Source organism: Poecilia formosa, unplaced genomic scaffold (assembly GCF_000485575.1).
Source record: "Poecilia formosa unplaced genomic scaffold, Poecilia_formosa-5.1.2 Scaffold11, whole genome shotgun sequence".
Classification (NCBI taxonomy): Eukaryota; Metazoa; Chordata; class Actinopteri; order Cyprinodontiformes; family Poeciliidae; genus Poecilia; species Poecilia formosa.
Genome location: NW_006799950.1, coordinates 1,953,532 through 1,974,493, shown reverse-complemented (window position 1 = coordinate 1,974,493; position 20,962 = coordinate 1,953,532). Strand labels below are relative to the sequence as shown.

Sequence of the window (20,962 nt, the reverse complement as noted above, 5' to 3'; positions counted from 1 at the left end):
CAGATTGTGGCCCTCTGGACTTTGAGACTTAGTCGAGTTCATTTCCTGACAGCAGTCTGCCAGAGGACATCTGGGTTTGCACTTGACAGACACTTGAAAGTGGAGTCAGGGTGACTGTAAATGTATGTGAGACAGGGAAAAATTGAATGAAAGGCAGAAAATGAGAAAAGGACTTGTGTACGATTGGAAAGAGATGTATGTAGCACAAGATCCAGACAGCCGCAGTCTTGGAATGGATTTGTTTAAAAATTGGGATTAAAGTTTCCATTAAGTCCTTAGTGTTACTTAACTAGTTCACCTTTTTTCCACTATTTTTAAGAGTAATTTTATTCTTATTTATTAATTTTTTTAAATCTTGTGTCCTGTCTCCAACACTTATTGGACGAGAGATAAGGTACCTCCTTTACCATTCAGCCACAGGGAAACACAGACTCACAGCAATTCAATGAACACTCAGTCAGTCAAACTTCATTCATAGATCCCTTTCTGTGCAGAAAAAGCCTGATGTTTTTACAGAATGTAAAACCTCCCATGTAGAGAGAATTTTGGAGGGATGAATTAACCAAACATGCATATTCTTGGATTGTGTTAGGAAGCTGGAATACATGGACAGAGCGAACGCACGCACAGGGAGAACATTCAATACATACAGGAAGATCATGGCTGGGATTCACACTCAGAACCTTCTTAGTAGAAGGGAATAGTGCTAAACAAAATGTGATTTTGTTGTTGTAAAAAAACAATTAATGCTGAAATCTTTGCTTTGTAACAATATATTTGACCACGCAAATGGAACAGGTAAGAAGAGGTTTTAGACCAGAGGATTCACAGTTTTTCTTTGTTTTTGTTTTTTTTCTCAATTTTGTTTGTATAATTAAAGTCCAAGTGATGGATGTAAATATGTTCTTTATAAGTTGAGAAGTTGTGAAAAAGATCATATGAACCAGATTGGACAGCACATTTGTTTTCAATGTAGAAGTTTGTGGATCAAACTCACAAACGTCCCTCCTTTTTCACCACCTCTCTGCAACAGATTGATTTATTCCACTTGTTTTTGTTTGTGGTTTTTATTATGTCGATTGTTACCGTGGAGTGCATTTTTCCCGACAAAGAGCTTTCTTTCGTATGAATCCACTTTCTGGGTGAGTCTGTTTAGCTTTCAGTCCAACACGAGCAGCAGGATCCAGGAAGTAGCAAGAGAAACCTCCACAGGATTCAGAAAATAAATATTTCTGGACAAAGATGCTCTTTAGAGGCTAGAGAGACGGTACATTTGTCAGTTCCTGTTTGCTCTAACACTGAGTCTAACCTTTTAATATTGTTTTTACTTGTGACTTTTGCTGTATTTTCCCATGTGAGTTATCACAATGCTGTCTTCAGATCTGTAGTTAGCTGCTGTTTTTTTAAACTGCTTGCTTTTACACCCCTGTGTTTTCTTTCTCATTGTGTCTGCTCTTTGCCCACTCACTTGCCCCTATAGGGGATTTAAAAAGTGATTATATTCTATTCTACCCACAGCAGTAAAGACATTTGGCTACATGATTGTGGCCTAAGCTACAAAATTACACAAAGCACCAAGCCTTCTGTTCCTACTGACTACAGGAGTCAACAAAATATTATTTCCTACCTAGAAAATGAGCCATCAAAGGGAACATGTTATTTAGAAACCTGCTTTTTTATGTCAGCATCATCCATCGCTTCCCAGTTGATCCTCGGTTACTCCTCCAGCACCGCCAAGAAATAAATCTCTAAACCGAGGTTTGCTTTAAAAAATTAATGTCTTTTATTGAATCCAGTGAAGCATGGACTCCGGGAGACGGGAAGGAAAAGGTCAGCAGACTGATAACATTTAACAAAAGTTTAATACATCATTTTGTCTTCTTTTTACACAAACAACCCCAATGAGCCTAGCAAATGGTTTAACCAGTGAATAACAACCTAATCTCATACGAAAGCTGAATATATACATGAAATCATGAAGATGTGAACATGAATGCTTTATTCTAGCCAGTGGTTGATTTTCATACTTAACAGAGAATTACAAGAGAACTAAGAAGTGCCATTCTGTGCTGGAACAGCCGTCATTATTTCCTTGTCCCTACAGGAATACAATAAGTGCTAAATGCATGTTCACCAGTTCTTAGCATACCATGGAAATCATTTCTATGGTGTGGGTGAGAAAATTGTTACTTGCCACAAGCAAGGGACAAAGCTCCTGCTTGACGATCACTCTTCAGCTTTGAGCAGAGAAACGTTTCTCCCAAGGAAAAGATTAAGAAAAGAGTTAAACTTAAAAAGTCAAAAATGAAATCAGAGCCCTCCGTGCAAACACAGAACTAATTAAAAATGAGTGCCAACGTTTCTGTGCGTTTTCTGTGTTTTTCGTTAAATGAGCGACTGTTTGTTCCAGCATATTGGAAGCAATTATTCCTCTACCCAGTTTGTAAAAAGTACTCCTCCTAGACCAGGGCTCAGTAGCTTTTATAAAACCTAAGCACCATCTTTGTGTTCGGTCCAGCTAAACAAAAATATTTTAGAGCCACAAAAGCAACACAACACTTTGAGACAAAATAGCTTGTCTTTATGATGCCTACATTTTTTTAAGTAAAAGAACAAGTGTTTTATTTTTGTTTTCAGATTTAATAATCTTGTACAATTAAATATGCAATATTTAGGAATAATCACATAATAGTTTGCAACTTATTGTTAAATAAGTTGCAAATACATATAATTTATCCTTCAATTTACTAATGTAATCTGCCTCAACCCATATTTTTTTATATAAATCCTATTCAAGTACATTTTTATAGTAGAATAAAATTTTTTACTTAATTAGCTTTATAAGGTCTTTATCCCACTCAGTTTTGCCAATAGGATCACACTTTTACCCGCCTCACACTATTAGCATTTTGTTTCTACACCACTGGAAGACATGAAGCAAAAGGTAAATGACCTTCCTGCAAAACCTACGCACACATCCTAACTGCAGCAAACACAGCTTGGTCACCACATAATCAAAGCTGGATGTGTTGGAAACATTGAAACACATTGAATTTCACCTGATTTTTCAGTATCTACAAGTTTTTTCAAAATTGTAGCACATCAAAAGCAACACACAGCTAAAGACACAGCAGGACTTGATGTTCCATAATCCCCGTTTGTTTTTTTTGTTTTTGTGCTCATGATTAGATCCACATGACATGTTTTTCAAAATGACAGCATATATACAAGATATGAAACAGCATGACATGAGCTTAAGTCTCCTCTTAGAGCATTTCACTACAGAAAGATGAATCTTTGCACATTTTTTTCTTAGCATAATCTCTATTGTCTCTCCAGAGTCCTAGGTTTCCTCCAAACAAAGAATTTAGTTTAACATACTGAACTTGAACAGTTCTGTACCTGTTTCTTTACATTTTTCATAGTGTTGAATGTATTGCAGGATTTCTCTTCTGTTAAGAAGTCGATTTAGGAGTCTCTGCAGAATCAATGAGAGACAAGCAGACAATAAAAAGAAGTAAATGTGTAATTTATCATAATGGTTTCCTGCAGCAAGATCTATAAGAAATGAACTGCTGTTTACATTTATCAGCTGACACAGCAAGAGGAGCAGTGGGTGGTCGGATCGGCTTGGACACTTGCATTCACACACAGCCTGAGGTAATCACATTAAAAATCATGAGTAATGTGAGGGAGCTAAAGAAAGCCTTGTTCTGTTGCTTGGTTCAGAAATAACAGCTAAACGTCCAGATACATAATTAGCAGAAAAATCTCTTAAGGGTAATTTCTTTACATTTCATTCTACATAACATCCTCACACCGTTTCAGGGTTAATGTGCAAAGCACAACTTGTCTCACCAGGATCTCATTAGGTTTAATGAAAGAGAAGAAACTCACAGCAGGCTGCAGTGTGACATTTAACTGGCAGAACATTGGACACAACTAGGTCCATCTTCCAGGAATTAATCAATTGCCATTCACTTCACACGTTTCAGATTTTGCTATAAACTTTTTTAACGTGTCACTGTCCAAACTTTTGTTCCTTTTCATTCTCCTAAAAGGTCTTTATCTATTGCTATAGGGGAAAAAAGTGAATAGAATAGAAACAGAAAAGAAAGAAAGACCCAACTGTGATAGAATCATTGTGTAAAATTTGAGACATTTGTCTTCGTGTCTTTTTGATCAGTACATTTCCAGAAACACTTGGACTGAAATGCCTTCTGGCCTCTTTGACACATCTGAGCAGCCAATCACAAAGGTCGACTTTCAAAACGTTAGGTTTGCTTTGCTCAAGGATTTTAGCCACAAAGCAAGTCTAAATTGCTTAGCATATGTTCCCTGTAAGTCCACAACCGGTAGGCTTCACTGTTTTTCAGAACTGAATAAACAAAACTTCTCGAGTTAAAAAGTCCCTACAGCCTCACTTAGGAGGCATTGATAGGGTTAAATTGCACAAGCAATAATAAAAGAGAGAAAGAAAGAAAGAAAGAAAGAAAGAAAGAAAGAAAGAAAGAAAGAAAGAAAGAAAGAAAGAAAGAAAGAAAGAAAGAAAATAAGCTACTTACCTTATACTACTTTTCTTATGCTTTTCTTATACAGGTTTAGATTCATGAAAAAATAAATAAATAAATGTATGCTTTTGCCACATTCTGAAATGTTGTGATTAGAGACTGTAATTGAAACATTAACAATTTGAAGTAAAAAAAAATCATTTTTACCATTCCAGTATTGATAATTTTATGATTACAGTTTCTGCACCTGGAACCAACATGCAGGACGTTGGAGGCAGGATGAAAGAATAACAGCATTTTAATAAAAATATAGAGAAAGGTACAAAAATATGAGCAAACAGGAGAATCCACAAGGAAGCAAATGCAAATGAGGAACTTATGTACTTGATTACAGGTGGCTGATGAACTGCTGAGAATGGAGACCAGGCAGGCAGACTGAGGGAGAGAGAGCAATGACACAAGAGGAGCAGAGAAGGCATAAACACTAAAAAAGCACTAATCTAACAGGAAGAATAGCTAAGCAAAGTACAACTAATAAACAAACAAGAATAAACCAAGCAGAAAACGCCAGGCTGAACTAATGAGATCAAGACTGAGCATCAATAAAGATACAAACACAAAAAAAACCCTCCACCCCCTGGATATGACAGATATACTCCATAATATTAAAAACTTATGTCAAAAACTTATACAGACTGGTCTCCTTAACCACTCAGTATGTGTCCAAGCTGGGTTAATTTTCACCCTGCTCCCGTTGTTTCCACTCCCTGCAACACCTTCTGCACAGTCACTGTGTAGTAAGAGCTGATAAGAGTCAGATAAGAGGGAATCATTTCCCGTTTCTTTAGGGGAAACCTTAATGGCTCCGTTTGGTTGGTTTTGTCCTGCCGCAATTGAGTATTGGGGCAAAAATGTCCATACAATGTAATTTTCCTTTATATAACCATGCTCTGTAATGACATTACTTTGCTTTCTTCTTTGTTCCTATCATAATTACTGTGCCCGTACACTGTCCTGAAAGCCTTTTATGAAAAACGACTGTTTGAAGTATAACTGCAGTGGAAATATAATAATCCCTTAGATTTACCTGCATATTGGACCAGGCATCCCAAAGTATTTATGCCCCTTGAACTTTTCTGCATTTTGTCAAATTACAAACACACACTTGAATGGATTTTATTGGGATTTTATGCAATAGTCCAACCCAAGGTAGTGTGTTCAAATGAAGTGGAGGGAAAAAGAAAAGTTGTATTTTTAATTACAATAAAAAGGTATACGTTTGTAAATAATATCCAACAACCAATTGTCTTCAGAAAAAGCATATTTATCTCTTTAAATAGTCTCCATTTCATAGTAATCTTAACACAATTTTAAACAAAATGCATTTTCTCAACCTCAGAAGTTTGTTAGAGAATTTTATTGAACAAACTGCATTATGAATACCAAACAGCACAGGAGACAGGTATTAGATAATGTTTTTGTAGAGTTTCAAAGCTCAGTCAGAGTACAAAAATATAACCCAAAATTTGAATATCTCATGGAGCAACCATGGAGCATTGTCCTGTCTGTCATCCAAAAGTAGAAAAAGTGTGGGACAATTTCAAACCTACATAGACACGGCCGTCCATCTAAACCGATAGGGAGGGCAAGCAGAGTCTTCATCAGAAGAGCAGGCATTGGTAGCTCTGGGGGAGCTGCAGAGATCCTCACCTCAAGTGGAAGGATCAATTGCATGCCTTGTCCTTTAAATACCAGAAGATTTTAAGTAAAACCTGGCATCCTCTGACATAAACCTGACTACATCAGCTGTCAATATTAGGTCATTTAGCAAGACAATGATTCAAAATATAAAACTAAATTAATAAGGAAATGACCCAACATCAACTCTTCTTTAATGGACATTGCAAACCCTCACACTATAGAAACTTTTAGGTTGAGCTCAATACAAAGGGATGTGAGAAAAAAAAACAAAAAAACAATCATGACTCTGGATACCCTTCAGACACACAAAGAGTGAGTAATGTGGCAATTTCTTCTTCAATCAATAAATGTGCTTAAACATAGATTAGATTAAAAAATAAATACAATAGTTTTACAGGAATGACCATATGTTTATTTTAAACATATACTGTTGTGTTGTTATCAGTTGTATTAATTGCTAATCAAATGAATAAAATATAATAATGTCAAAACTAACCTGGAAATTCCTTCCCCTGACTGCTGGCTGATTGAAATTTATTTTACCAGTAAGGCAGCTGAGCAGGTGATTAATAAAAAAATAAAAATAAAAACTAAGGGCCCATGTATATGTACATATAAATTACATGTGTGCCAGAACCAGGGACACCTCCTTGTTTTTTCTGACCAAATCCCAGTGTTTCTGACGAGGTTACGTTGACCTTTCATGCTCGCCTGCTGTCCTCGTAGGCAGACAGACACATTCATTAGGCACGGCTCCATCAGCCGCAGATCTCTGGCCGACGCTCCTGCTCATTAAAGCAGAAAGCTGCTTTCACGAAGGAGCCGTAAGCAGAGACTGAACAAAGACAGAGGTTGGTCGGAAGGATGTGGGGTCGGGAAGATCAAGACAGCTGAGATAGCATCTGGAGCTGTTTGCACATTGAATTGAACATCGCTATTAAAACTGGGTGATAAAAACCAGCAGGGACAGGGATGAACATGAGGAAACTCTTTCTCTAAAATAAAAACCTCGTACTGTTTCATAGCCCTGGCTGCTGTTTGTTTTTTGTTGTTCCCTCTTTTTATGAAGTCGCAGATTTGATGTCCTCTCTCTGTATTGACAGTAATTTCCCTTGTTATGGTTGCATTCTTTTCAACAAAGTCATTAGATCTTTTACATTGAGTAGATCTTGAGAAAAAGCTTTATGATGGACTGCTGATTTAAAATTACTGAGGAAGATGATGTGATTTGTTTTGGTCCTATAAATGATTTATGTGAATTTGTGCAACATAGAATGCCACAGATCCATTAATCGCCTTCTACTTTGATCTTCCTCGCACACACTTCACTTTGATTCAGCTTGAGCTGAATCAAATTTATTGGTATTACAATCCAAAACAATTTCATTGAGGCAGAGAATAACAATATAACATCTTTCCATCAGCCTGTCTCTTGTCCTTTCTCTCATGTTTTTCAAATTTGATGTTAGGTTTAACTGGGTTTAGGTTGAGTCTTGTGGTGTATTGGCATGGATGCTGCACAAACAACTCCGTCGGAAAACCAGTTATATAAATATTTCTCCTATTTTGTGTCTAAGAAAATGTAATTACCCTGGTTGTCTCAGATGAGAAATGAATGATATCAATCATAAGTGAGAGTATTGCATTATCTACTCCATGTGGCCTTTCCAGATTTATGATGGCTTAGCATTTTTTTTCATCCTAGCTCATCTTTGTTTCAGCGCTCCAAAGCTTTTTTTTTTTTTTTATGTGATAAAGATAAAATATTTAAAGACGAGAGATGAATAGTTCTCATAATGCAAATGGAAAACCATTTTGCTCCATTTAAAATTACATCTGCTACAATATGGAGGAAAATTATACACTTAAACTGATACTAGATTAAAAAATGAATATGATAGTTCTACAGGAATGACCACTAAACCCTGTTTTTGTTGTTGTTGTTGGTGGTGTTTATATTTAAGAAGGTGTGGAAATTTAAAACAAGTAAATTCAAAAAATACAATAGATAACAAATAGTATTTAATTTACGTGATAAAAAAGCTAAATAAATTCATCTCCCTTACTCTTTTTTACTAGCTATATCTGGAAATGATGTTCGCTGTGCATAACACCACGAACATCAATGTTCAAAGCAATACAACATAAAAGTTGTATTGCTTTCTAACATTGCTTTATGGACTCAGTTAGACTTCATAGTTTACTTCTCCTTAAAAATTAATGAAAAACTGTCATTTTGTAGTCCGTTGAAAGATGTGAGCAGCATCCAGCGGTGTAAACGCGTGGAGGCTTACCATTCGCTCACATAATTTAAGCTGCTTCGTTGCTTGGCAACAGGACCCCACGGCATCTTGGGAATTGTAGTCAATACAGGGTTTGGACCGTTTCACCAGTCCCAGAAAGCGGGAAAGATAAAACTACATATCCCAGAGTTCTACTTAGAGACAAATCCCACCTCTAGTTGAACACGTGACTGTGTGCTGGCGTGAGCTACAATAACACTGTTTGTTGTGCTCTGTGATTGCAGTTTTAGCCTCTTTGTTGTTCTTTTTGGCGTGTAGCTGCTCTTAAAGATGAGGCTGCAATGTTTGGTGACGGCGCTTTGTCTCAGTGTGGGTGTCATGGCTGGGAAATACTCTCGGCAGGTGAACGAGCCCACGCAGAGTGATGGCGATGGGCAGACAGCGGAGTTCAGGATAGCTAAACTCAACCAGGTGTGGGAGAAAGCCAAACGGGTAAGTGTACCTCAAGACAGAATAAGTTGCTATCTGCAGTCCTGATAAAGCAACACATTTCTGTGTTCTCGTGGAAATGAATAAATATTGAAAGAGCTTAAACCTGACGTATTATTTTTGCCCGTAGATCTCACAGCTGAGAGTACAGCGGTCTCAAGAATCACAAACTGTTTAATAATGAATGAATAGTGAAAAGGCTTCAAAGCTAATTTTAGCGTTGTGACAAAGGGGGAATCAGAATGACATGCTCAGCCAAATTAGCACACGCCTTAGTTTGACATTGACATAGTGTTAAATGGTTAAGGAGCATCCACAGAGGAGTTGTACTGTTCAGCGGTGTCCTGGTGGTGTTATTAAAGTTGACTGTCATCTGTTTTACATCGTTCACAGTCAACTGACAGCGCTAGGCTGATCTGTCAATCTTACGGATGAGATCCGCCGTAGTGTCTCCTCATTAGCGACCCTGATGATGAGCATCATCAGGTTTAAGCAGTGTATGGCCATGATTAGCAGTAGACTGAGTACACAACCATGAGGTGCTCCAGTTCTCATTGTGGTGGTGGTGGTTCTGGAGACGCAGCCGGGGCTGACGTCTTCCGGTGGGAAAGTACGGCATCCTGTTAGGGAGGGGAGAGGAGATTGTTCAGCTTTCCAACCTGTTGTTCATATTCTCAAAGCGGTGGTGAAACAGATGCAGAAGTGGGATGATGGCGTAGTTTGTTCACAAGGTGTATTTAGAAGAAAGGACAATAAAACCAAACTGTATATGTCATACACTTTGGGTTTTTTATTGCTTCTTTCACAGTTTCTTTCTGGACTGATGGAACATTAAAAGTAGTAACTGAGCAGACACACTTCTCCTCTTCCTTTCAGAGTAATCCGTCATTTTCTGCTCCTTTTGTGTTGACAGATGCAGCTGACAGCAGTGCGACAGGCCGAGCTGCACAGCGACCTAAAGATTCAGGAAAAAGATGAGCTGCAGTGGAAAAAAATGAAGGTGGAAGGCTTGGATGAGAACGGGGAGAAAGAAGCCCAGCTCAGGCGCAACTTTAACGGTGAGAACAGCCTAAATGGAGAAAATAAGTCTGTTCTTTTTTTCCATTTATTTTGTTTTCAAGAAATTCAAATGTATATTCATAGTTCAACACCATTGACAGTATTTAAAACCGATAAAAAATATGGACAGTTCACGCCGACATAATCCTGTGCAGGGGAGTTGAGCGTGGGGCAGATTTAAATTTACCAAGAAATGCTTAATCAAGTTAGGACAGAAACAGGAGCTGATGTACAAGCGCATGAAAGGATGTTCTCCTGCTAAACTGCAGGTGATGAAGCAGCCGCCCACACAAGTATCTGATGCTTTCTGCCACGAGCAGCAGGTGGACGCCCTCTTCCCTGTAGCACCTCTGGCAGCAGCTCACAAACAAGACGCCATACCCTCTCCAGTGATCCCATTTAACTCGATTTTCACACGCAACAAATCGCTGAAACACTCTTGCTATAAATGGTGATTTTCAGAGCATTAGATACCAAAAAACATGCAAAATTTAGAGATTAATTTTAGTGCAGCATGCAGTTCTTGATCATCAGCATGAGGAGATACAGGTTTCATGACTACAACAAAAAAATGTAAATAATTTATCTAAATATTTGATTTGTCAACACACTGTTTTTCTGTTTTTTCTTTCAATTTATTACCAAAACACAATTATCCAATGAACAGATTATCAGATTAGGAAATAATTTGTTTTTTTTAGTTACTCCAATTAGTCTCAAGTCCTTTGAAATTGCTCTGTGACCCTTTCCAGATTCAAAGGTCTGTGAATTTGTTAATTATATTTTTTTACAAAGAGCAATGTTGGGTTGCTTAGGTTTTTTCCCCTTTTACAAATAAAATAATAATTTGAAAACAATTTTATTTATTTATATATATTTACCAAAGCTTTCTTTGGCTGACACAAAAATGAATTTGAGGATGTAAAATATTTAGGTGCGAAAAACGAGACAGACCCTCTTAAATACTGATCTACAAAAATGATCACACATTTAACAGTTAATTGTTACTTCAAATAAGGGATAAAGAAAATTCTCAAAATTATTTACTAAGAGTAACAACATGCATGGATATTATTTATCCAGCCAACTTATAGCAATTGCAGGAGCTGCAGAATCATCTCTTATGTGAGCAGGCTGCACACATTTCTCTTTACTGGCTTTTTCTTTTTTCTTTTTTTTTTTTGTAAGGAATTTGGCCAGTGTTGAGAAGGAAACCTGAAGAAGGTTAATCAGTGACTGAATCAAGGTTTGAATTCCAGTCGGTCGACAAGCATTATTGGTCCAAACCCTGTTTAGAATCACTGCTATTTGTTCCAAAGGTGATTTTGAATCCCATCCTGCTTGGCTTTCTTGATCTTACGTAAACCAAAAAGAAAAAAAAAAAACAACAACAAAACAAAAGGGACGTGCTGTGAAATGTTAAGACTGGGTAAAACAGATTTTGTCAGCCTGTGCAATATACTCTTATATTTATTGTGTAAGCACTTTAATTTGTCCACATTTTACACAACTATTGTAGATCAAAATGTCTAAAGATTGAAGATCGAAGCTCCTCGTTACTCTCAGTGGTGGAGAGCTCCAGCCACCAACTCTCTCTCCTTTTGCTGGCCAATATTTATTTATTTTATTTTATTTTATTTTTTTTAACAAAGAGCTCCTGCAAACATTCATCTAAGCCATGACTTCTTTAGCTCTTTTTTTATTCATTTAAACATATTTATTTGTCTTATTATGCAGCACCTCTTGTAAAACTCACTGGAAGAATAAAATCTTGTTTACTGTTTGGACTCGTCGATTGAGTCAAAAACAGCATCTCAAAGAAGTGCAGAAGTACAGAAGTCCATCGGCTCCATATAATATTATACTACTACTTCTGTTCTGTTTATTGAAAAGATAAAACAACCCTGAGTCCCAGCTTGATGCATTACAGGTTAATATGTCACAATGACGGCTTATAAGAGTGCTAAGATGTTGCTGAATAAGCTGCTGAAACCCATTTTACTGGAATAGAAAAGTGAGCGTACACTTTCTGAGGGACTAAAGTTCAACTTTATAGACTGCAGGAGTATAAAATAGGTGGCAACACTGTTTGTTACATTCAGAGCAGAAGAAAACATAATGTTTCATGATTAGATTTTTTATGGATTATTAGTTTGTAAGTAAGGTTTTGCTCGTGAATATTCAAGTAAATGGGTTTTTTTCTCTCTATAATGTTGAATTTTAAGTTTCTTTTAATGTTCCATGAAACACAAGCATTTTTTTTAAACGCCCACCTCAAGGTGTTGTCAGTATAATGACAAAAGTTTATGATGCTTAACCCTTCATTACAGATTCTTCTTTGCTGTTATTTTAAAAATGTTCACTGTCTTTGTTTGGATTGAATGCCTTTATGTCAAAAGGTTAACTAATGGACATGCAAATCAGATTCACTTTATGCTGTCATTCCCCAACAACAAACTCTGCTGCTGCCGCCATTTTTGCAAGGCAAACGGTGTGGTTGTGGACCACAGATTATAATTATACCATCCTGCTTTTGTTATGCAGTGATCCTGGCCAAGTATGGCATGGATGGGAAACGGGACATGAGGCCGATGGAGACCAACTCCCTGAAAGACCACGAGGCCAAAGACGGCGATGTGTTCGACGATCCCAAACTGGACAAACTCTGGAACAAGGTTTGTGCTCGGATGCAAAGGAGAGAGGAAAGACGACGCAGAAAAAACTCTTCTCGGTAACTTTTGAAGCGCGCTCCTCTCTGTTCTCTTCTACCAACAGGCCAAGAGCTCTGGGAAGTTCTCTAACGAAGAGCTGCAGAGCTTGAAGAGGGAATTCCAGCATCACAAAGACAAGATCCACGAGTACAACATCCTGATGGACACAGTCAGCAGGACCGAGGGTGAGCTAAACGTTTCTACTGAAACAAGCTGCAGTCCGTTCTGCTCTGATTGGCACTTCGTCTGTGCTCACCAGTTTGAGGCTGTCATGGCATGACAACCTTGATTATTTACACACAAATTAAAAATTTTGAAAATATGTTAATACAATGATAGTAGTATCATAAAATGTATTTATTTTGATTTGCAGACTTCAGCAAAAACTAGTTTTTAATGTATGCTTTGCATAGGACATTGTGCTTTTTTTGCTCTTTACAGAGCAAAAGGAAGAAAAGTTTATATTATCTGGATAATAAGTAGGGCTGTTTGCTTTCTTTTCAGCCATAACAGGCTACATGGCAGACATGCAGTCAATAGATTATCACTTGTAATTGTAAAATGTCAAGCTAACAACACTTTCCAAACCAGCTCTTTGTGTCTTTTTTTTTAAATCAGTATTATTTTCAATTAACAGATTTCTTTATTGTGTAAGTAAATGATTAGTGCAGTAGCCTTTGTTCAGCCAGCTGATCAGAACCATGTTAACCCATGCAACCTGTTTGACAGTGAATGTTAGTTGCTGTAAACTCAAATTGATTTGGACCCTGGTGTGGCTGCGTAGCACTGATTTTATGGACCTTTGGAGTTCTAAGCTTCTCGTTGAGCTCTGCGGTCCGGTGGCAGGTATCAGGCAGGACAGGTTCCCGTCCGCCGCTCTTTACTCTGTCACTGCTCATCATGTCAAACTGAGGGATTTAAGGAGAGCTGGCAGTCGCCCACAGTGTTTCATCTGGATGGGCGCAGTATCTCTTTTGGGCTGGACTGACACTTTGCTGCCGTTTCCTTTTCTTTTTTTTTTTTAAATCTCCACAGCATCTATGTCGCTGCAAGACAAGCCGGAGGTTTTTTTTTTTCTGCTTGTCTGATGCATTTAAATATTGAGCCAATCACATGTTGCCTGCAGGGCCTGAGGCTCTATCTCACCACTTTGTCTGCTCACTGTCTGTCTGTTCCTTGATTTTCATTTTGTTTGCCCTTTTTTTCTCTTTTTGATCCAAATGTCAGCTGCTATTATTATTATGGCCTTTGTTTGAGTTTTTCCTCCTTGAAGATGAGACGGACGGGGAATCTCATAACCTGACGGCGATAGTCAGTAAGTCCAGACTTATAGGTGACTCACGACTCTTACAGAGGAATTGATTTTAATATCACAAGATCAGACCAATTGTCTTTCAAGGCTATTTCAGAGCTTCTGCAAAAACTCCCATCAAACGCTCGTTTGCTTTAATTTCCATCCCTCTGTTGTTTCTTTCTCTTCTTGGCCTCGCTCCCAAACACCTCCTCTCCCCCACTTGTCTCCTGCCCTCTCTTTAGAAATTCACAAAAACGTGATCTCCCCCATGGAGGGCGACACCAAAGAGCACCTGCTGCAGCAGAAGCACACGGAGCTGAAGGAGAAAATGAGAGACCTCAACCACGGCTTCGAGCGCCTCCGCAAAATCAGCCACGAGGGTTTCTCTCAAGACAGCGGTGAGGAGGAAGCGAAACGCATCTCGCTTCTCATTTACCCCGACTCTTTATTCACAGAGACTTGTAATCATAGTAACGCTCTTCTGGAAAGGTAATACGCTATAGGCGTCACACAAATGGGTTTGTTGTTTTTTTTTTTTTTGGCTTTTAGTTGAAGTTTAATTTGGTTTTCAATAGGAAACGACTGAGGGTTTTTTTTTTTAAAACTGCTTTCAGAGCTAAGTTCTAGCATTGACGTAAATCAGTATGTCCTTGTTCCAGTTAGCGTTTTCTTTTTTTTTTCCCCTTAAGATTTGCAGCTTTTTCATCCATCCTCTTCTCACAGAACCCATTGTAGTTTTTTTTCTTTGCAAGCTCCAGTTGCCTGATGGCTACTTTGGGTGAAGGTCTTTGCTGTTGTAGTTCTGGTCTCGTGTCCCATTCTACGTTGGTCAGTATTTTCTTTCTTCTCCTCTTGTTTTGTTAAAGCGAAGAAGTGTGCACAGAAAACTCAGTCCAAGCCTTTGATTCAAGGTGACTGAGTAGCCTTGGAAAGCACTTCTGCATAAATCCATAATAAAATGAAAAAGTTTATTTTATTAACTTTATTGACGTTTGCCAAAGAAATGGACGGACAGCCTTTGAACAGAGTCATGTGCACAAACTTATTTTGTGCAGCTTTGATGAGGATTATTTCTTTTAACAATTTAAGTTTAATTTGCCCCCATGCTACAACCTGCAAACATCATTAGTGTGACGTTAATAAGAACGTCAGTCTACTTTCAGGAGTGTCGGTCAGGGTTTTAGGACTTAGTTTTACGTCGGTTCCCTCCAGAGCACAGGGAGTTTCACTTGGTTCAGCCAATATAATCTGGTTTATTTTCAGTGAGAATCCTCTTTTGTAGTGTGGATTTATATCTTCTACAGAAAAAAAGGGTGTATAAGTATAAACATTTCCATGAACATGTATCAGACCTTAGTGTCACTCAGGGTTTGAGTCTTTGCATCTTTTTGTTTGTCTTGACGAGATGAACTGAGGTACTGCTTTCTCTCTCTGATCCCTTATGGGGAAAAATGTGAGAATCGCCATGACAACCAGGGACATGGAGTAAGTCTCTTCCTATTTTAATGTTATTGCAACTAAATAAGGATCCAAATCCCTAATGAGCCTAAATCGGTGATTATGTGAGGCTTAAAAAATGTGACAAAATAGGAGTTCAGGTCTTCACGGATTATTGCGCAAGTAGATTTCAAATCCCTAAACCAGTGATCAACAAAAGAGTCATGTTGGACCTTCAAAACTTAATAACATTTTGTGTTAAATTGCAGTTAAATTTCTGCAGTAGACTGGTGATGAGAGGATTGTTTCCTTTGGAAATAAGGCTGTTCTATTTTTCATTAGTTTGTATTTATAAAACTAGATTCCGCATTACTAATTTACCTAAACCAGGTGTGAAAAAGAGTGACTCTGTTGGTGTTTGAAAACAAAAGCTCTGATGGGTTTTAAAATAAAGGTCTTACTTTTCTGTAATGTAATTCTTAGATACTCCTGGATTTCTAATGAGCTTTGAAGACCAACTGCAGGTTGGTCTTATCTGAGTCATGAAACTTTTATTGTAGTACTGGGTGAAAAGCACCAAGCTTCCTGTATGATCATAATTTTTCTATTTCTCTGTGCTAGCTTGTAAAAGTGATGAAAATCTAATAAGATTTTAAGATTGGTTACATATAAAACAAGGACATTGTCACAATGATGTCCTCTTTAGTTCCTCCATCTGGCCTCAAGTTTTATTGCTTTAAACCATCAAAAATGTTGTTGTATTTATTAATTTTTTTTGTCTTATTAACAAGCTTGAAATGTTTCCTTTTCAGTCGTTTGGGGTTTCAGCCCAAAGATGGGGAAAATATGTATAAAAAAAAAAAAAAAAAAGTGTGAAAGGAACAGACTGAGCACAAAGCAGTCAAGAACGTAGCCCAAGGTTCCCATTCTCTGTCATCAGTACGGAATACAATGTGCCTTTTTAGAAAATCACAAATAGCAAAAGGTCTAGATTTATATGGCACTCTGTGAGGAGAAGGAAAGCAGAAGCTAGGGGCCAATAATGAACCCAGGGATATAAAAACACTGGCGAATAGCAGCATGTGAGAAAAGGTGTGATTAAAGAATTACGGTAAAACTGTTGCAACATTTAGTACAGTTTTGGGCATTTGGTACCTGGGCCTTCAGAGTGACTTCAATTTAATCCACATTATGACGTTACAAGCATACAAGCCACCAATACTACAATAAACAAAAAAAACACAACATAACAATGTCTGGTATTACAAAGGTTCGTTGAGGCCAGGCAGCAACATCAGTACTGAGTTGTTGGATTTGAGGCGTCCTGCTCGAAATGCCTCGTTCAGATCTGGTTTTAAATGCGTCCTGAGTGACCACATGGATCCTGGTCTGTATCCAAATAAACACAGACGGGACTCTATTTCCTTCTGACATTTTTAAAATATAATCTCCATTTTACTGCAACAGCATGTTTACGAGGAGTGCGTAGAGAGACGGAGGAAGGTGGGGAGCAAGTGAGAGGGCGCTACATAATTTACGCAGCGCTGTTTATCAATTAGCTTCTATTCTAATTAATTATGAGTGTTTTTTTTCTTCCCTTAGCACCACAGTGGAGACATTCCCAATACAGTTTTAATTCAACAACTAAATTTATTCACTATTTTCTATTGCTGTTGTAGTAAATATGTCCTGCAGGTAGCTTGGCAGCAGTTTGAATCTGGCATAAATTGAAGGAATGAAGAAATGATCTGCATCTATAAACCGCAGCATACATGGCTAACCTTTATCGCCCTTTTCATTAAACTGAAAACGGAGTGCACTGAAGTACATCCTGATATATTTATTCACTAAAACTGGAACAAGTTCTTAGTTGTAAATCGTTAAATTTGACCTGCCAGTCATTGATCAGAACCGATAAAGAGAAAACTCCTCAGATTCTGATCTTGATTGATCAGTTTTGTCTCTAGTAAAATAATGAAATCCTTTTATGCTTTACGGCTGAGAAGAATAAATGGCTGCTTGCAATATAGTCTCAATAGTGGAAGTTATATAGAACATTAAAAATACATTTAGGATAATAAAGCACTTTACACTTTGTACAGCCACCAGCAGTAACTTGAGCTTCATTGTCCTGGAGTATCTGGAGGTGATATTGAGGGAAATGTTAATCCCTTTCATCAGCAGGAAACCTGATGTATTACTTGAAGCCTGGCTGCCCATAAAGCTATGAGTTCTTATTATAAAGAAATATTTAATCACCAGAATTCCTTAAAACAAACCTTAAAAGTAGGAGCCATAAATAATCAAAACGTAAAGTTGCACGTCGTCTAGAACTGCAGAGAATGACGACCTTCAGCAAACAGACTGTGGATCGTTTTCTGGTCATCACTGTCATGATGAATCTTCTCATAATAATAGAAGGTGATTGAATGGGGACAACATGGTTCCTGCCTCAGCCACAAGAGAGCGCTCTCACAGCCACTCAGCAGGCAAATTACTGAGGCAACCGTGGACACTGAGATTTTCGAGACTTTCAACTGCTTCCGTTCACTGCTGCTATGTTTTACAAAACCGATACCTGGCTTATTTACATGAGGTATTCTGTTTGTAAAAGTAATTTCTACCTAAATGCAGAAAGGCCTTCTCTGCAGGTCTAAACACCATCAGAACCCCTAATAACATATTTCTACAACCTAAATTATCGTTTTTGATCAACAAGAGTTGAGTTTACCTGATCAGTTCATCTCCATATTCTACTTCAGAGACAGTGTACTATTAAAATGGCAACATCTTTTCCCATTAACTTTTATTTCCCCATTAACGATATAATTAATTTTGATCATTTGAGATGATGCTTTTATCCCAGCATTGTAAATTAACAGTTCATTTTAATATTTGCACTGGAAAATGGACAGAAATTTTACTTTTCTATTTTATTCAGTTAATGTCTGAATTTTTGAGTTGGAGAGTATTTGGAAACGCTGTTCCTTCATTGTTGATGTGAAGAACAAGTGAGAAGTGAGCTACGTTGTTTTGTCGCATTAAAACATCACTTGTCTCTGTTTCAGAGCCGTTGTGGCTCCAAACCGTCTCCTTAGTTTCTCTCCTCACCTTTCTGTGTGTGTCGTTGCTCTGCAGTGTTTCGGGAGCCGCGTGTGATTGAACTGTGGGAGGCTGCAAAGAGGGCAAACCTCAGCAAAGATGAGCTGGAGTCTCTCAAGGTGAGGCTCACAGCACTTACCGAGGTTGCTTTGTGAGGATTTTGTCAGTCTGCCTCTTAGTAGAAACTTTCCAACCCCCCGTTCATTTTAACTCGAGAGGTTAAACTTTTAACTCGAGTGCTGCTTTGGTAGGAGCAGGATTAGTTTGCCCTTCACTTTGTATCGAAGCCAAGATCAGATGGATCACAGGGCTACATTCAGCTTGAGTTTGCAGTGACATTTCTGCTTCATCCGCTGCTTCAAGGGTTTATCAGCTCCACTCTCCATGTAATTGAAGGCGAACTCGCTCTGCTCTGCTCAGTTCATATCCTTCTTCTCTCCGCTCATTCAGGAGGAGCTGCATCACTTTGAGACCAAGGTGGAGAAGCACAGCCACTACCAGGAGCAGCTGGAGTTGTCTCACCAGAAGCTGAGACATGTTGAGTCTCTGGGAGACAAAGAGCACATCAGGAGGAGCCAGGAGAAGTACAACACACTCTCTGAGAAGACCAGAGAGATGGGCTACAAGGTAAGACAGGATCTTCAATAAAATAAAGAGAAGTTCTTGAACCCCTGCAGTCAGAACCGTTGTATCTGATGTATGCTTTATAAACCTTTTGTTTCAAGCGTGTTTATTACGATAAACTCACTCAGGATTCCTGAATTTAATACCTTTAATTCAGCTTGCAAAGCTTAAAAAAAACAGACTCAGTTTTATAAGGTCGAGATGACAAAGCAGGAAAAAGGTCCCTAAAATCAATAATCTGTGCTTTTTCTCTATCAATAACAAAACTGATGGCTTTATAAAACATTTTATTCCCTTTAAAATGAAATTTTTGTCGTTTTATCTTCTTAGGAGTTAAAATAAAAACACAGATGAAACTAAATTATGTAGCCTTCTATAAAACCAAGCTACTAAAAAGAAATGACACAAAACTTCAAGGTAAAATCTTTCATCTCAAACAAGAGATCTGGAATAAACCTAAAAAACCAAAAAACATAAAAAATAGATAAGTAATGTCTGAAAGCTCAAACGGTGTGTTAAATTTTAAAAGTTTCCAAATGTAACTTGCTGTAACCCATATTTGGGTCCAAAGCAGCATCAGAGTAGCATCCATGTGAACCGCAGGGGGCCGTTTCCCACCAGAGTCCCTCAGGTTGCCCGTCAGCAGTCACAGTAGAAAAACTTGTCCTTTTTAATACTGTGGGTGTAGTTTTGCTAAAATATTGACATTTTAATTCCCAGACTTTATAGAAACGGATGTGATTAACCAAACGTTACCTTCTGGTCTGATGATTTTTGTCACCAAACTGCATTATTTTGACTAATTTTGCAACTAAATAAGTCGCCTCCTGCTGGACATTATAAACTACAGAGGTTTAAGAATACTCACTATAATCTTTATCGTTGGCTCCAGAAAAATAGACCAATGTAGCCTTGTCTGTAATAAACGTCGCTACATGAATGAGATCATTGTATTCCAGCGTATGTACTCCATTACAAGCATACATCATTCTGCTTAATGAGGTACTAATTAGATGATCCTCTGTACCCAACAGCAATGCTGGTGGAAAACATGCAGAGACCCATGAAAGCTGTAATTGGAAGTTTGGGCTCTGAGTGAAAGCATTGGTGTTGTGGTGTTTAAACTGGTTTTATTTGATCCAAGTTCTGAAAATTCAACATCTTATTTTGATAATTAGTCATGTCCTGAAAATAGGTGTGCCCAATGTGTGCCTCTGATTTCAGATGAAGAAACACATGCAGGACTTGTCCAATAAGATCTCCCGTCAGGGTCTGCAGCACAACGAGCTGTGAGGCTCGGCTCCTGATCGCCACCACTGGAGGATCATGGAACTGCACCCTGCTTGAACGGTGGGAATCATTCCTGTCGGCTACTGAAAAATACGACACGGGAGGTTTTCTTTTTTACTGTGTGACTGGCTGAATGAATGAATGATTTATACAAAGTTTGCAGATCAGACGGACAAACATTCACTTTTTTAGTAAACTGATCAAATGAAATGAGTTACTAATGAAATAATTACTAAAATTTTCTGTTGTAATTGTATGATAAATGAAGCAAATGTGGAAAACCAGTTTTGGTACCTAAAGCTGAAAATGTGGCACTACTCCTTTACTTCTGCCAGATCTGGTTGGTGAAATAAGGGCAACAATGTTGCGTTTTTCTGCATTTGTCTGTAATCAATTGTGAAAATTAAATATTAAGACTGGTGTTTGTGCTGCCACTACTTTTAGCAGTTGTAGGTCGGTTTATTGAAATGATGCAAAAGTATTAAAAATGATCAAAAATGT

General features: G+C 38.0%; 1 protein-coding gene across 1 annotated transcript; it reads left to right on the top strand.

Annotated features, from left to right (window-relative positions):
• The first annotated feature begins 8,652 nt into the window (after nucleotides 1-8,652).
• lrpap1 (low density lipoprotein receptor-related protein associated protein 1) lies at nucleotides 8,653-20,956 on the top strand. Its single transcript, XM_007543936.2, has 8 exons — nucleotides 8,653-8,947; nucleotides 9,858-10,002; nucleotides 12,548-12,678; nucleotides 12,779-12,899; nucleotides 14,251-14,406; nucleotides 18,584-18,666; nucleotides 18,998-19,174; nucleotides 20,396-20,956. Exons 1-8 carry the CDS (start codon nucleotides 8,786-8,788, stop codon nucleotides 20,462-20,464), a joined length of 1,044 nt encoding a protein of 347 aa, XP_007543998.1. The 5' UTR covers nucleotides 8,653-8,785; the 3' UTR covers nucleotides 20,465-20,956.
• Nucleotides 20,957-20,962: the final 6 nt, after the last annotated feature.